A 17,739-nucleotide genomic window follows, 5' to 3' on the forward strand; every position below is an offset into this window, starting at 1 on the left:
GAAGTGGGCCAAAGAACAAGCCAGGAGACCAAAGAATTATCAGGATGCAAGAGAAAGGCAGGGATCCAGATGAAGAGGGACAATACAAGATACAGGTGGTGCTCAGGCAGATCTTGTTGCTCAAACAAGGTTTAGCTTGAGAAGAGATGCTCTTTAAACTCTCTCCTGTCCAGAAAGATCTAGCGATCAGCCTGGGTGGGCAGAGTCAATCCAGAAGGTCAATCTGAGATGATTGTCAACTGCAGTTCAACAGTTCACCACATGGGGTAGCCACATGGATTCCTGCAGTTCCTGGCATTGTACCGCCATCACCTTTTTTCGGTTTCAGTCTCTGGTATGCAAATGTACATATCCTGAACATAAAGTCTGTACTTCCGAATATGGAGCCCCCATTTAGCTCTCATAATTAAGGCTGCTCCTAACATTTATTGCATTCTTCTTAGTTCAAAGTCTGCTGTTTAAATCCATGGGTTGTATTACTCCTATTACTATTACTCCTACTCAGAGTATACCCATTTAAATTAACTTAGGTCTATTAATTTCAGTGGGTCTGTTCTGAGCATGGATGGAAGGATCTGTGAATTCTGGTTTTCCCCATTTGTCACTGTACCAGTCTTACATTCAGTTCTCCACATTTCTACAGCAAACTGGAAAATCTTGTTACATTGTCATCCTCCATTTTGAAATTCAAACAAGTTGTGAAAGTTTATTCAAATCTTGACCATTTCTTTTTGTTGTTTCTGCAAATATCTTGTAAAAAGTTTCCATTCCTTTTTAAAGTCACTGTTGTCTTTTTCGCTCTGGTATTCTTTCAAACTGCTAGGTTGGCAGAAGCTGGGACAAAGCAACGGGAGCTCACCCCGTCGCACGGATTCGAACTGCCGACCTCCTGATCAGCAGGCCCAAGAGGCTCAGTGGTTTATAGAACATAATATAAGTATCATATATGAATGATAAGTAAAAGGTTGAATGAAACTTTCTTACCCTTACTGTAAGTGTAAGTGCTTTGAATTTGATGTTTACGTCATGTGGGTTGTAGTCTGCGTCTCTCCTCCTCAGGAATTCTGGTTTTAAGACATAACCAGAGCCACCATTGTCCAAAAACTTTCCATTCAGTAGATCCATCTGTACTCCGGGTGTCTGGAAGTTTAAGGCCACTGCAAGCGGGGGAAGAGATATTTTTCAGTTCAGTTGCATACAAGGTATTGTGTGAACAGTTTTTTGTTTTAATGCAACTGAAGTAATGGCTGATTTTCAGAACTATTTCCCCCCTACACACACACACACACACACACACACACACACACACACAGGGCAGTCTCGAGCAGGTCAGGCGCCCTGGCGCTGAGGGGCGGAGATCGCTCCGGCGCCCTCGCAGGGCACAGCATGGTTTCCGCGCGGATTCACCGCACAGCGCCCCACCTACCAGCCCGGCGCCCTAGCGCACCGCGCCACCGGGACTCTACCTAGAGCCAGCCCTGCACACACACACACCAGGATCTGATGAAACACACACATACAGACACATTGAAAAAACAAATGGGGGGTGATGAAACTGCAAGGGCTGGGCCTCTGAATTTCTGGTGCATGTAATGATCACATATCCCAACACTTGCATATTTTGCTCTATGCATCTCTTTCAGCATGTGCTTGTAGCCTCTTGCCTTGCCAGCTAAGGTGTGGGACTCTGGCTCCTGTGCACATCTCATGGGGATTGTGGGATAGTCTTTAAAATGCAGTTCGGAAAACCTCTTGATAGTTTCATAATCTATCCTATGCAACTGCTCCATGGGGCACAGAGCTAGGGACAGCTTCCTAGAGGCTAGAAGGGTGTTTGCATGTGTATCCAGAGCAGTGTGGGAGTTGCTGTAAGTGCATGTTTTTGTCAATAAAGAATTAACTATCAGATGTGTACCTTCCTTAGCTGGGAGGGTCTAGGGCAGAATTGGGTGGAGCAACAATTCTAAATTTCATCTTTGTACAGCAGGCTAGTTTCTACACATGTGGATAGCTCAGTTGGTTAGAACGTGATGCTCAAAAGGTGCACAGAAGCAGCCTTGTGCCAAGTTAAACAATTTGTCCATCTAGCCTGGTACCATCCATTTTTTCTCCCCTCGGCAGTCCAATATCTTAGGCAGAGAAAGCTATTTTCCATTGCCTGCTATATGAACCTTTTAGCTAGTCATGCCAAGAGGTTGGAACCTAAAGATTTTCTGTCTGTTTAGACAATCTTTGGATCTTTAATTTGCCTAATTGATTTCATCTAGATTTACTGGCTGCTGTTTAGCTTCTCTCTGCCTGGCATTCTTTTTGATAGTTTTATTGTTCTGTTTAGGTTGTGTTTCGTTTCATTGGGTGTTCTGTTGCTGGAGAATACTTCAATGTGATGTCGTGAATTAAATAAAACTAGATAGGTAAGGTAGATATTTCCACCATAACCTACTCATCTATCCTGTAAATCAGCCTTCACTAACCTGGGGCTCTCCAGCTGTTTTGGATTGCAACTCGTGTCAACCTCAGCCAGCATGACCATGCAGGCTGAAGCTGATGGGAATTCAAGTTGAAAACATCTGGTGGGCACCAGGTGGGTAAAACTTTCATCTGTTAGGCATTTAAACGGAACAGAGATTATAATAAATATAGGTGATAAGGAAGCATGTAGACCAGGCACCCCCAAACTTGGCCCTCCAAATGTTTTGGGACTACAATTCCCATCATCCCTGACCACTGGTCCTGTTAGATCATGGGAGTCGTAGGCCAAAACATCTGGAGGGCCGCAGTTTGGGGATGCCTGATGTATACCTTAAGGCTGCAGTTTTGCTTGGGAGGAATATCACACCTATGCTATGCATTTAAAGAACACTTATCACACATGGCTTCCTCCAACAATCCCAGGAACAGTTGTTTATCCCCTCACAGAGCTACCATTGCCAAACGTCTTAAAAACCTACAGTTTCCATGGGGTAGTTTTTTCAGCCATGTGCTTCAATTGTGTTTTAAACAGCAGGTGTAGATGTGGCCAAAGTCTCATTGAGCTTGATGGAACATATTTTCAACTCAACATCCATGCATAGCTTCAACATTCACAAGGGACTCTCTCTCTCTCTCTCTCTCTCACTCACTCAAGCTCAAGCTCAAAATAGTTATATCTCAAAGGGCAAAACTCTTTGGTTCAGAACCTTTATAAATTCATAGAAATAAAGTCACTCCTTCCGCATGTCACCCATTCAGTTCTGGGTGCTGCGGTGACATTTACAAATCACCCAATTTCCTGCAGTGCAGGCTGCCTGAGTCCTGAGTGGCACTCAATAAATGATCCTTTCATGCCAGGAAACTGTCCACTGCAAACAATGCACCCAGTCAAAGCTTTTAGAGCCGAGGAGTTAATATCACCCAACAGATCACTTTATCTTTTGTTATGCATTACACACATGCCATTAAAGAGGAGCAAAAAATGAAAGCAATGAGCAGGAAGAGATGTAATTAGTATTTTTGTTCTTCCCCCCAACTGCCGCAGGATGAAACAAAGTACATGGCTTCATATAATGAATTTGTTGTTACATTTCCCATTGCAATGACAAACAAGTTAAGACATAAACATTAGGCAGCGTGCTACAGGAAGAGGACTTAGACATCTGTTTGGGAGGCCAGCACGGCACATTTTTGAGCATGAGGGATTGCAATTTTGACTCAGCCATATGTCTGCTATCATCAAGGCAGCGTTCAGGTCAGGGCTGGGGAACCTTCCACCCTCCATAAATTATTGGACTACAACTCCCATCAGGCCCAGCCAGCATGATGATGGCAGTTGCAGTCCACCACATCTCCGCCTCTTTCCAGCCTCCTCTTTCAAGCAGATTGGATGCTTTCATTTCTGATTTTAAACCATGTACAGCCTTCCATGACATCCAAATTGAGGCAACTGCCCTTTGTTTAAAATATGGTTAATGAGTAATGCTCATACCATGGCTTCAGAACCTGGCTTGTGCTGGTACCATAGTTTACACAAACCACGGTTTCCTGAGTTCAGATGTCACAGGGAACTGTGGTTAGTCTGTTACAAAAAGATACTTTGCACATCTCCCAGTGCACAAAGAGAGGAGGGGGACCACATGATCCACCCTGCCCCGACTCTCCACTATGGTTCTCCATTACATCTCAGACTGACCAATGTGTTTGATGCTTCTTTGCTTTACTGTCTCCAGGTGTGTAGAATCTTTGGCTCTCCAAATGCTGCTGAAATATCACTCCCATCAACACTGACCATTGGCCATACTTTCTGGAGCCGATCAGAGTTCTAGTTTAGCAATATATGAAGGGACAGAAGTTCCACACACCTACCTTAACTTCATTGCCCTCCCTCAGCCCTCTGGCCTGTGACAGCAACCCAAAAGGCACTCTAGATTCCAATACATGTCAGCCCCCAAACCGCTATCATCCATGTGAGATGTTATCAAATCTAAGCCACATATCTAAACCTATTGTGGTGTTTCCTGCCTGCAAACACATCACATAAAATTAGATGGGAAAGCCTACCCATTTGGCACCCAACGTTCCAGAACTCTTGAGGATCATAATTTGAAGAGTCTGTCCTGGTCCCTTTGGGGTAGATTCTTGTAATGAAGTTCATTGTGTGCGCAATGAAGTCAGGAGCTGCAAAGAGGGACAGAGCACATATTTTAATATTTCAAAGGTAAGATAATTTGATGCGTGTTTGTGGCAAAGTCACCATGCAATATTCGTGCCCACAATGCTTCGCAATATTTCCTTACATCTCTTCTATGAACTCATATTCAAAAGTAACACTTTAAAAATAATAATAAACATAAACATAAACCTCGCCAGGGACCCTGGAAATCAACATAACCATGAACCAGTTGTAGATGATGGGATATCAAGGATAGAGTCCACTGGAAGAAATCTCTGATCTTATTATTATTATTATTATTATTTTTAAAAAGGGCTGTAGTCCATATGGACACAGGGAGAACATGTAAAAATGTTCCTGTTGTTCAAAACAAACGGGGAGAAAACATATGTTCAAGCTAAGGTTCAGTTCTATTGATTACAAAAGGGAGGGTAAGTATGCACTAAACTCTCTCCCACTGGAAATGATGTGATTTATTATTGTTTATTTTATTCACTGATCACTGCATTTACTGTATATCCCGCCTTTCCTCCAAGGAGCTCAAGGTTATGCCCCTCAACCATTTTATCCTCACAACAACCCTGTGAGAGGATGGTGAGGCATTCTGCTCCTTCCAGCTCTCATCTCCTGCAGCCCGACTTATGATGTAACTTCCTGGGCCTCCAGCTGCTGCCATGATGGCAACCAAGCTACCCACCAGGGTGCTCCCTTGTACAGAAGAGGGCACTTCTGCATTCTAGTCCCCAGCATAGCTCTGTTCTGGAAGAAGTCTCGAGAGCCGCAGAAAGGGACTAGAATGTGAACAGAGTGTCTGTACCCCATAGAGAGCTCTCTCACTACAGGCACAGCTATAGGAAAGTGAGGCCTACAACTGGCCAGAAATATACTCCTTACCGAAGAAGGTCCTTGCCTTTCTCCTGCTGCTTTGCACTTTGCAGCACACACGGAAGTGGATACAGCGAGTATTTCATCTGATCAATGTTTGCAAGAGCCCAGGCACCCCTGTAAGTGCCCTTTCCTTTTGGTCAACCTTAGCTGGAATCCAACATGGCGGCAACAGCTTTGCCGTGACCCACCTGGGACGGCCTCACAACCCACCTGTGGGTCCCATCCCACTGGCTGAAGATCTATAATGTAAACCTTTCAACCACCAGACTATTAGAGAAATGAACTAATGATAAACTCTGAATTCCATTTTAGCTTCCACTCCACAAAACAAATGTTGTGATTATGCAAACTACAGGAGGCCCAATTTGCATCATTTATTCCAGTTCGGGGGGGGGAGGTTTATTGGGTAATTTGAGAAGCCCCGAGAATCATATTTTTTTCTACAATTTCTAGGCAATCCATCTCTGCCTGCTTCCAGTGCTGTGTTATGTCTCAGCCAGAAACCCTTGATATGAAATGGGAATCCCTATGCGATGTAGCAGTAACCAACATACGAGCCTGTGCTATTTCTTGTACTCATTTGAAATATTTATACTCTGCGCTTCTGATTAAAAGCCTCCAAGGTAGCTTGCAACAACCACTAAATAAATCCTGCACAATATTAAAAATGAAAAGGATACAATTATTTCAAATGGCAACAGCAGAAGTTATGAGTATAAATGAAGCAGGAAACAGGGGTGGGCAGATTAGTTCCCTTTCACATATATTCATTATTTGTAAGTCTTTTCCATCCGGTTTCGGCCTCAATCAAAGAGTGTTTAGAAATGTGTGGTTTTTTAGGAAAGGCATTTCAGAATATATATACATTCCAGAATATGTGTGTGTGTAACATATACAGTTATTTTTTCTAAAAAAATGTTTAGGGGTACTCTCATTTTCCTACTCATATTGAAATACTTCCCCTCAATGAGGCCAAACTTAGATTCACAAAATGTTTAGGGGTATCATAGCTGCCAAGCTGCCAAGTTCCGGCCTGAGAAATAAGGGACTGGACCGGAAGTAGCAGACTGGAAGTAGCAGACTGGAAGTAGCGCTGCCGCCATTTTGGAACTGGGCGGAGCATGCTCAGAAGCTACTTTTGATGCTGCTCTGCCCTGTTCCAAAATGGCCGCCGCACCAGAAGTCACGCTGCAGCCATTTTGGAACTGGGCAAAGCAGCATCAAGAGTCGCTTCTGAGCTGCTCCGCCCAGTTCCAAAATGGCCGCCGTGCCAGAATAAACTGGGGGGAAACAAAAAAATTCGTTTTTTCGGCAAGGAACAGCTGGAAAAACGGGGGTTTCCCAGGGAATACGGGAGACTTGGCAGCTATGAGGGGTATGCCTACCCCTGCGTACCCCCAGGGAAAAAAGCACTCTGTGTTTGTGTGGTGGGTGGGTGTGGGTGTGAGTGGGTGTGTTCTTGCCCACACCCCTTGCCATAAATGTCCCAGGGCAGGTTATAACAAAGCAGTATAGAATTATAACAATAGATTTAAAAACTTTACAGTTATAAAACGGGGGTGGGGGCATTCTAAAGGTAAAAGAACAGTATACATTCAATATAAAAGGGGTTCCACTGGAAAACAAAAATGCTTTGATCGCCAGAGACCAAGGTAAAAAGGTGCATATTAACTCAAAAGCTGTACAATGGAGACAGATACTCAACACACTTCGACAGAGGGGGAGTTCCACAATTTAAGTGCAAATCTTTGTGCAGATTTTTAAAATCCCTACTTGGACATTTGCACTTCGATGCATATTCCCGAAAGCTTTCTCTCACAAAAACAATCATTTCTAAACAGGTTTTTATACTTTTTTTGAGCTGACAAGTTCACCCCAAGCTTCAGAGAAGTGTGAAATCAAGAGGGTGAGCTGCAAGGTTCTTATCTGCATTTTAGTTCAGGAAGTGCAGAACAAAGTCGGGTCATATCAGAATTCACAAAGATCAAAATCCTCAAGCGTCATCCCTGGCGGTGAAACAGATCGTCCTCCAAGGACATGAGTAAACAACCTCAACCCAATGTCTGAACGACAGCAAGGTTAGCAGCCTCTGAGGATGTTCCCGGATGTTAGTACCATGGGCAATGAATGACCTGTCGCCTCCTGCCTAATTTCAGAAGGTGGGGAGAGGCATCCTTAGAATGATCTCTGAATAATATGGCCGAGCTTCTGTGGGAGAAGACAATTCCTCTGATAGCTCCTGGCTCCAAGTTTCTGGAGACGGTAGTACCCAAATAATGGTTCACATTATTTTGCTCTTTATAGAGAGATCCACACAAAGAGTTAATCACACTCCATTATTTCTGTCTCAGCTGGGGTACCCAGCTAATTATTACAATGACTTTTCTCCTTGCAGATCAATATAAGCTGCTGACAGCCGGGGGGCGGGCGGAAAAAACCTCCATTAAAATAAGGGCTACCAAAGTGCCCAGAGTTTGTATCATTTTAAAATTCCAATAGATTTTAGTCATTTTACCCACTCAGTAGTGTTTATACTTGTATATATTTCTATTATGCTTATATCTGGAAGCAAATGACTGATGTCTCAGTTGAGTTCGGTAATTTTCCCTGCTTAATTGTTCACATACGTGTGCATTTTATGTTGTGTGCAGATTGCAAAGGCCAGTGGCTGAAACAAATAAATTGTTGTTGTTTAGTCGTTTAGTCGTGTCCGACTCTTCGTGACCCCATGGACCATAGCACGCCAGGCACTCCTGTCTTGAAACAAATAAATATCTATTTATTTAGAGTTTTATTCCATAGACAGAACTTCGACTTCTTCGCAGAAGCAAACTGTAAACCAGTAAAGACCTCTTGATTGGATTTGGCTCTCGATGCAGTAGAGTAGGGCAAAGATCAGTAATACCACAAAGATGCAATCTTATGTTCACCTCTCTGGAGGTAAATCTCACTGAATGATGTTCAAATGACATCTGCAAGAGAGTCCTTAGGACTGATCGTCTTGCATGTTGCAAGTTTAAGCCTACTTACTTGGAAATAAGTTCCATTAAAATCATTATGACTTATTCCCAAGCACAGAGGCTTACAAACTGGTTGCAAAAGGCATTCTGGAAACTGCACTAACTATGAAACATATAGGGGGTATTATTATTATTATTATTATTATTATTATTATTATTATATAATAATATTGTATTGTATTCTTCAGTGTATCTGAAGAAGTGTGCATGCACACGAAAGCTCATACCAAAATAAAAACTTAGTTGGTCTTTAAGGTGCTGCTGGAAGGATTTTTTATATTTTGTTTTGACTACGTCAGACCAACACAGCTACCTACCTGTAACTACTACTACTACTACTACTACTACTACTACTATTAATCTTGCCTTTTTCCCACTGGGACACAAGGGGTATCCATCTAGTTCCATTGAAGTTAATGGACATGACTAATTAAAGAGTCATTAATTTCATTAATTTCAATAAGTCTACTCTAAGTGGAACTTAGTTAAATACCATTCTGTGTAACAGCGGAAACGTGCCATGCATAAAGTTTAGTTCTTCCAATAGTTTAAAGAAGCAAATAGCAGCAAGTGTCAATTTTAGAATCTTGTAAATTACCTCTCTTGCTTATAAGTTTTTGTCCTTTCACCTCCCCGATGGAATTATTTTGATAAAACTTCTGCTTCTCCTTTGAATCTTCAAAGCTGACAAAAGACCGGGAAGCTGTGTATATCACAAGTTCTGACAGCAACATGGCGACTTTAACCTTATGAGTCTGTGAATAAAAAGTTTAAAAGCATTACAGCCGTGCAAAGTGAGAAATATGAGGTGACTCTCTCCTGGGGTTTTTGTATAACTGAATAGCTAAGATGCCCTGTTCATTGAACACCAACCATCAGTTAATAGTCACTGAGACAGGCAACAATGTATGGCTTCTGCTGGAGGTTAAGGATAGAGGAATCTATCAATCTCATTTTCCCAGTCTTAAATTTTGTTGTCCGCATTTTTACAAGCAATTTGCAATTTTAAAAAAACACCTCTGATTGGTGCTGATGAACACATTTTGTGTATATCTTTGACTAATATACACATTTTTACAAGCAATTTGCACTAATGCAATGCATTTTTATGCTGTTTTCACTGCTACGCACATCTTTAATGCACATTTCCCTCAATATATGCATTTTAGTACACAATATTTGATTAGAAAACTGCACTGCAGAAATCAGAGAAGTGTGCATTTCAAAGGGTAGCTGATGTTTCTGTTCATGTTTTGGTTCAAGAAGTGTGGATTAGCTACTTTCTCACTGAAATGCAAACAAAATCTAATTCAGCCCCCCAATTGAAGGTATATTTACCTTCTTGTCCTTCTTATCCTTTTTGGTTCCTGATGTCAATCGAGCAAGGGGCTTCTTGATCAAGTGCGCTTTAGGGTCTTCATCAAGAAGATCATCTTCTGACTCCATGACCTCCTCGAGCTCCGCTATTTGGCCCAAGCATCTCTGGCCCCTGCGTTGCAGGGTTTCTTCCAGAGTTCCGACTTTCTTATTTTTTATCAAGATTTTGAATTTCAGTTGCTGCGGGAAGAAATTTGAGGGCATTCAGCACATTTGTTCAGGTGTCCACTCTGGGGAAACGTTATGCAAACCAGACCAGCAGACACTGTGAAAAGGAAACCACGGCTATCCACTCCACCCTTCTTTCAAACCCCAGAAGCCATTCATTTGTTCAAGCCATTCATTTGTTCCAAGCAGAGGCTTGACAGGCATATGTCAAGAATGCTTTGATGGTGTTTCCTGCTTGGCAGGGGGTTGGACTGGATGGCCCTTGTGGTCTCTTCCAACTCTATGATTCTATGATTCTATGACATCCAAGTCATGGACCAACATTATACCATGGAGATTTGACTTGCATGTAGGGATTAGCTTTTGGGCTAATGAAAAGGAAACCATTATTATCCATTTCACCCCTTCCTGCAAATTAGAGAAAAGACAGAAGCTGCGCTATGACCACTTCTTGTGGTGAGCCCTGCCAGAGCCCTGACTGTACGTGTTTTCATTCCACAGAGTGGGAAGTGACATAGACAAGATGTTTGTCTTACTGTGTTCCTGAAGAGGAACTGTTGTTCTTTGCTCTCTCTCTTTGCTGTCTGATGAGAGAGAGGGAGCCATTGTTACAGTGCTCCACGTGTGTTTATATGTAAATAAAGTAGATTAGCTAAGATGCTGTGCTACTGAGTTCTGTTACGCAACTGTGCAACCTCTGCGAATCCCTAAAGTGTGCTGGTGTCTTCGGGCACCAGCAGGACCGCCCCTGAGGCAAGGCTGGGTGGCGCAATGCGCCAGGGCGCCCGCCAGACAGCCACGCTGGGAAACAGGGGGTGCGCCGGAGGGATCTTCGCGCCATGGCACCAGATATGCTTAACACGGCCCTGGGCACCAGTCGCTGTGATGTTCAGGCTAGTGAGTGCTTAAGAAGCTCCCGGATGATTGCCCAGGAGGGAGGGAACATGCCAGTTGGGCATGTGTCTCTGCCAAGGTTCTACTTGTGAGTAGGCAACCTCCTGACAAGCCCCACCCTTGAGACTTGTTGGATAAATTCTCCTTCTCCTAGAGAAACCTGGTGGCATTTCTCCACTCCACAATCTGAGTGCAATTTTGAGAAGCATATAGCTCTAAGAACAATTCAGCAAGCAAGGGAGCCCTAGTTATGAGTCAGTTTACACAAGTGTGGTCCTTTCTTCAGGACCGCAGCACCGTGTATGTGTGAAGAAACCCAGGCAGCACAACTCAAGTGTTGCACACCAGCACGGCATGTAGCCTCATGTTGCCATCTCAAGGACAATGTGTTGTTCCTGAGATATCGGCATGGCTTGTCTATAGCTTGGAATGTCTCACATCTGACTATTTGTTTTACCTGGGAAACAATTGTATTTCAATTTGTTTGAAGAATTGGGGTGGGCAATGTGTAGACTATACAGGAAGCAGCCTGTCAATCCATGCAACAGAGGCTCCTCTCCCCTCTCATACTTGCAATATTTATATCCTTCCAAGAAGCTAAAGATGACATAAGTGGTTCTTCCCGTTCCCCATTTCTATCCTCACAACAACCCTGTGAATTAGGCTAGGCTAGGAAATTGTGACCATCACAGGGCCATTCCTCATCTTCATGGCTAGGTGAGGATTTGAACCTGGGTCTCCTCAGTCTAGGCCTGACATCCAGGGCGGCTAACCTGCAACACCCCAGATGTTGATAAACTCCAGCTCCTATCACCCCAACCATTAGTCATGCTGGCTGGGACTGATGGGAACTGCTGTCTTCCAACATCTGGAGGGCCATGGCTTCCCAATCCCTTGCCTAACCACTACACCGCACTACTTCATTTCACTCACAATTTTAAAGGATCCAGGGTGAGCTATGGTGAGAGGAGGGGTGGAAGTGGAAGAATGGGCTGGAACAAGAGTGATATTGATCACAAGCCCTATGAGCACCATCTCATTTCCCCCTTCCCAACCTCATTTTTTTATGACTAAGACATTCCAAACTCCAAATACAGTGGTACCTTGGTTTAAGTACACAATTGGTTCCGGAAGTCTGTACTTAACCTGAAGCGTACTTAACCTGAAGCGAACTTTCCCATTGAAAGTAATGGAAAGTGGATTAATACGTTCCAGACGGGTCTGTAGAGTACTTAAACTGAAGCGTACTTAACCTGAAGCGAACTTTCCCATTGAAAGTAATGGCAAGCAGATTAATCCATTCCAGACAGGTCCGCGGAGTACTTAAACTGAAGCGTACTTAACCTGAAGTGAATTTTCCCACTGAAAGTAATGGCAAGTGGATTAATCCGTTCCAGACGGGTCCGCGGAGTACTTAAACTGAAGCGTACTTAACCTGAAGTGAACTTTCCCATTGAAAGTAATGGAAAGTGGATTAATCCGTTCCAGACGGGTCCACGGAGTACTCAACCTGGAGCGAACTTAACCCGAAGTATGAGTGTAATTGTTTCTGGAAGCCCGTACTTAACCTGAAGCGTACTTAACCTGAAGCGAACTTTCCCATTGAAAATAATGGAAAGTGGATTAATCCGGTCCAGAAAGTACTCAAACCGAGGCATACTTAAACCGAGGTATGACTGTAATCATTACGCTGCAAATGTGCACAACAGTTGCAGAGCTCACACACAAACACACGCAAACTGACACACACCGAAACACCCCAACACATGATCTTTTACAAAAATAATAATAATGTTGGGGTTTTTTTTGGGGGGGGGGTGTTACCTCTGGGGAGGGTAGTTCAGTTGGCATGGTATCGTCCAGTGTTGAAGTACAGAGGGTGTCCTTGAGAATGTCTAGCAAATGACCAGCCATCTTCTCCTGTTGTGGAGCGCTGCAGTGGTTCTCCAAAGATAGTGTAAGGGGATAATCTGATGCCTGAAAATTCAACATAAATTCAACTGTTGGTATCCCTCCCCTTTTTGAAACTGAGGTAGTCCATTAACAGAACAACCCAAACCTCAACCCACGTAAGCTCAAGGGTGGTTGAATGTGTCATGGGTAGAGATGGGAAAGCCAGTTGTTGTTTTTTTCCATTTCTTTCCTGAAGCCTTTTTTGTTTTTTTCCCCGAAAAATTGGAAAAAAATAAAAAAATAGATTATGGAATGTTTTATTTTAACATGACGAATAAAATATTTTAAGATAAGGGGTTCAAATATTTTATAAATCATTTCTTTAAAAAATATGTACGGTATCAGATTATTCTAATTTCTGTGACGACAAGCAAGTCCTGGGTTACAAACTGAACTCTCCAATGCAAGAACAAGATACATTTCTTCCTTTAGGAGGTGCTGTTGTCACCAGAAAAGAAAAAGGTTTCAGTTTTGTTTTTGCGTGCATGCGGTATGCATTGGTTCCTCTTCACTAGGCCTCAAAGCACTGGGAGAAAATATAGAGCAACAAAAAGGGCCTGAAAGTATATGTGCTGTCGTGGCAATCAGAGAAGTGTTATGAAAGAAAAAAAGAAATGAAAATATTTTAAACATTAAATGCTGTAAAACAGTCTTTAAAAGGTGAAATAAACTAATTTAAGCATATAGTAGTAGCTAAAGTGGTTAACAGACCACACACTTCAGTGTGAAGAAATACTTAAGGTCTCATGGGCAAAACATGGGAGGTGGAGTAAGCATGTTGCATAGCAAACAGTGATGAATGACAAGTTAAATTTCAGTTCCTGTTTGGATACACTATATTTTTAATATGCTAGTTGTGGTAATTTTATGCCCATTAAAATGATCCATAGTTACATTTTATGTTTCTAAAGTAACAGAATGACTTTCAATCTGGAAAAGAAAAAATAAGTGCTAATGTAGCATTTTTTCAATTTTTCTGAAATTTCTGGGTTTTTTCCCGGGGGGGGGGGGCAGAAAAAAGCTGGGTGGTTTTCCAAGCTTCAAAATTTCCAGAAATTTTACATCTCTAGTCATGGGCCATCCAGAACTACCTGGCTGTTTTGGCCTCTACCAGTGGGGAGAATCCACAACTGTCATAGGAAAAGTGGGGGTGGAAGGAAGCTACTGCTGGCAATGGTCAGTGTAAACCCTAAACGGGGTGTTTCAGAGGTAAGGAAGAAGCAGATCTGAGCTCCCCAAGGATCCTAGATACTAAGCCATCGGCAAATGGTTGCTACTTCATCCTTTCTTCAACACTGCCGTTGCCACTGGAATACAGCTGCACTGTCCCACTGCTGCTCACCAAGGGTAAGGATTGCTCCCTGAATTACTTTTGTGAGGGAAAAATACATTCTCAGTTGCAGATAATGATCAGGAGCAAAGTTGAACTACAGAATTTCCTCCCGCAAGAGGCAGTGATGGCCATCAACCTTGAAGGCTTCAGAAGAAGGTTAGACCACCGCATGGAGGAGAGGGCTACCAATGGCTAGTAGTCAATGATAGCAATGATAGCAATTACTGGAAACCACTGGAAGGGAGAGTGCTTTTGTGCTTGAATCCTGCTCGTGGGTTTCCCACAGGCATCTGGTTGGCCACTGTGAGAACAAGATGCTGGACTCGATGGTTCAGCAGGTTCTTCTTATCTTCTTATGTTCTTAGGAGGATCCCAAGGGCTACGTTAGGCATCTTCTTCTTATTTGGTGATCACTCATAGCGAGTAAGATTGTCTTCCATAAACACGATTTTAACAATGGGTCATTTTAACAATGGGTCCATAAATGACTGTGGAGGCCAATTCTGGATCCACATGTCCTTCCACAGTGGGGACATTGGTTTCCAGGCAGGAGTTGATCATGGTGTGGATTTGCCAAGCGTGCCTTCCTCTTAGCGCGTTTCTCCCTTGCATCCTGAGATCGAGTTTCTTCAAAGCCCATGACACCTTTGTTAAAGGCTGTTCTCCAACTAGAGCGCTCGCAGGCCAGTGTTTCCCAGTTGTCAGTGTTTATACTACGGTACATTTTTAAAAGATTTGCCTTGAGACAGTCTTTAAACCTCTTTTGTTGACCACCAGCATTACGCTTTCCATTTTTAAGTTCGGAATAGAGTAGTTGCTTTGGAAGACGATCATCAGGCATCCGCACATACGTAAGGAATGACCAAGAGCTCATCCATGCCCATCTGGGATGACTCTGTTTTCTTTTTAAATGCCTGCAGCTGCCACATATTAGGAAGTGGTTTTACAAAGAATGGGGATTGCTGAAAGCAGGGGAGGGAGGGAGGGTAGGATACAAATAAATAATAATTATTGTTGTTAATTTATTATAACAGTGGAATGCTGCTTTGCCCCTGAATTTCAAGGATGATTTATTGGAGAGATGCTCCAGTTTTGGAATGTGAATCTGATCTCTGGCGACTTTGACACTATGAAAGTGGGAATTGGCTGTGTTTGAACTGGGTGCTTGATGTAATATTGCTTTCATAAATGTTGGTGAACAACTTAGTTCTCCTTCACAATTGAGAAATCTTCAGATAAGCAAATAAATAAACAGCAGTCACACAAATGCAGCCAAAATTGTTACGAGGAGCAGCCGTTCTAGAAACATATTAAGACAGGGTCCCCAAACTACGGCCCGGGGGCCGGAGGCGGCCCAATCGCCTTCCTAATCCGGCCCGCGGGTGGTCCAAGAATCAGCATTTTTTTACATGAGTAGAATGTGTCCTTTTATTTAAAATGCATCTCTGGGTTATTTGTGGGGCCTGCCTGGTGTTTTTAAATGAGTAGAATGTGTGCTTTTATTTAAAATATATCTCTGGGTTATTTGTGGGGCATAGGAATTCGTTCATATTTTTTTTCCACAATATAGTCCGGCCCCCCACAAGGTCTGAGGGACAGTGGACCGGCCCCCTGCTGAAAAAGTTTGCTGACCCCTGAGGTTTTCCTCAGTGCACAGCAACTGTGCTGTTCTGCCCACAATAATTTCCACAAAGGAATTATTTGTGTATCTGTTATCCAGCCCTGCCATGTGTCCCAGGCTCACATCTAATGCTTTTTGCTTTCTGTAGGTCAGCTGACAGCATTGTATAGGGCTCTCATAGGTTGGCAGACTACTCACCCTCAGAGTCATCTGATACTGCTGTGGGACAAAAAGGTACCCTACTGTGCCCTGTGAACATTTTTCAGAGCTTTTGACCAACTACATGCACCTACCTCAAAGGCATGCTTGTGGACCACATCAATGACATTCTTGAAGGTAATTTTACTCGTCAAAGTATGTCCGTGATAAACCACAGGCTCATTATTCGGACCATCCCAACAATCAATTTCTACACAGCGGCACCCCTTCTTTAGGGAACTTTAAATTGAAAAAGAAATAATAATAATAATAATAATAATAATAATAATAATAATAATAATAATAATACAATAAAAATATCTGTGGCCCATTCATCAGCACTCATGTTGCTTTCTATTTTTCCAAATAATGCTTGTTTAGCTATGGAGTTGCACTCTGCTAGAAGCTCAGATAGGGTATCACACATTTTGATGATCCGCAGTTTTTAAGAAAACAGATCTTCTCCGAAGGAGTTTGCACTGCCATAGAGATATGAAAATATTAGAGAGCCACAGTCTTATTTACAGTTCTGAATTGGAACCACCCTTGGTCATCACTCTGTGTATTCAGATAGAGGTATAACTTTTTATCTCTGTGCTGGAAGCCCCTATTTACCTGGCATTGACAATTTCAACCAATTCAATTTAACACCAAAAATACCATCGAAAGCCATGTTGTGACTGTACCAACATCAGAATTATAGGCTAAGATGTAACTCTTTATTCAGTCATCATATTGATCTATCTATATCCTGCCTTTCATCCAAGGAGCTCGAAGGCAGCTTAGGGGAATCCCATTCGATCTTCACAACAGTCCTGTGAGGTAGGATTGTGACTTATCCAAAGTAACACAGAAAGCAAGGATTTGGATGCAAAAGCTCATTGAGCAGCATGATATTCCAAAAACCTTGCTTGAGAGCACCATATTTTGTCATTGCAAGACCCAGGTGATATTTTGGAACATTTGGGATCCTGGGAGGCAATTTCAGAATAATTATTCCTGCTTATGAAACCCACAAGCTTCAGATGACTCTGAATTCCAAACTCTGGCTGTGTAAAAACCTTTCAGGAGCAGGAACTAGGTGTGCCATCTACCTATTGACTGGAGGTTTCCTTGCAACTGTGAAGGGCTAACTTAATAATTGACTTGGATTGCCATTCTTAAATCTGTGGACTCAATTCTGAGTAACCAATTCTGCTAAAGCAATGTGAGCTAAGGGAACCTGCTCCTACAAGCTGAGGTTTCCCAGCTACCCTTTCTTCCAAAGAAGCAGCAATACAACCTTGCAGCAACATAGGTGAAGGGGAGAGAGAGACAAGGACCAGGCACAATTATTGCCTGGGACAAATCACATGGTTTTGCCAATGGTGTCACAGAGATCTGCCATGATGCCACAGGTACTCATGATGAAAAGCCATGGGATTTGTGATTGCCACTCACAATACAAAATGCTAGTGCCAAAAAGATTGGCAAATGGAGGAACAGAAAACCCACCAGCCAGCATTGAAACAACATTGCACACAAGATTTCCCATGCATTTGGCCAAAGGGCACACTGTAGGCACTGGGTGGGACGCCGAAAGGGGTTCAGCAGAGTCCCAAAGTTCAGAAAGCACTAAATCAGAACAAATGAATAATTC

General features: G+C 42.8%; 1 protein-coding gene across 1 annotated transcript in view; it reads right to left on the reverse strand.

The window, feature by feature from the left end:
- LOC118091191 (1-phosphatidylinositol 4,5-bisphosphate phosphodiesterase zeta-1-like) overlaps positions 1–17,739 on the reverse strand; it is a 155,144-nt gene that overhangs the window by 122,618 nt on the left and 14,787 nt on the right. Inside the window, exons 4-9 of the mRNA XM_060279445.1 lie at positions 16,196–16,340; positions 12,820–12,972; positions 9,895–10,113; positions 9,155–9,311; positions 4,537–4,653; positions 985–1,157 (exon numbers count right to left, since the gene is read on the reverse strand). Of these exons, the coding sequence (XP_060135428.1) occupies positions 985–1,157; positions 4,537–4,653; positions 9,155–9,311; positions 9,895–10,113; positions 12,820–12,972; positions 16,196–16,340 (964 nt within the window). The remainder of the gene's footprint in view (positions 1–984; positions 1,158–4,536; positions 4,654–9,154; positions 9,312–9,894; positions 10,114–12,819; positions 12,973–16,195; positions 16,341–17,739) is intronic.

Source organism: Zootoca vivipara, chromosome 10 (genome assembly GCF_963506605.1).
Source record: "Zootoca vivipara chromosome 10, rZooViv1.1, whole genome shotgun sequence".
Taxonomy (NCBI): domain Eukaryota; kingdom Metazoa; phylum Chordata; class Lepidosauria; order Squamata; family Lacertidae; genus Zootoca; species Zootoca vivipara.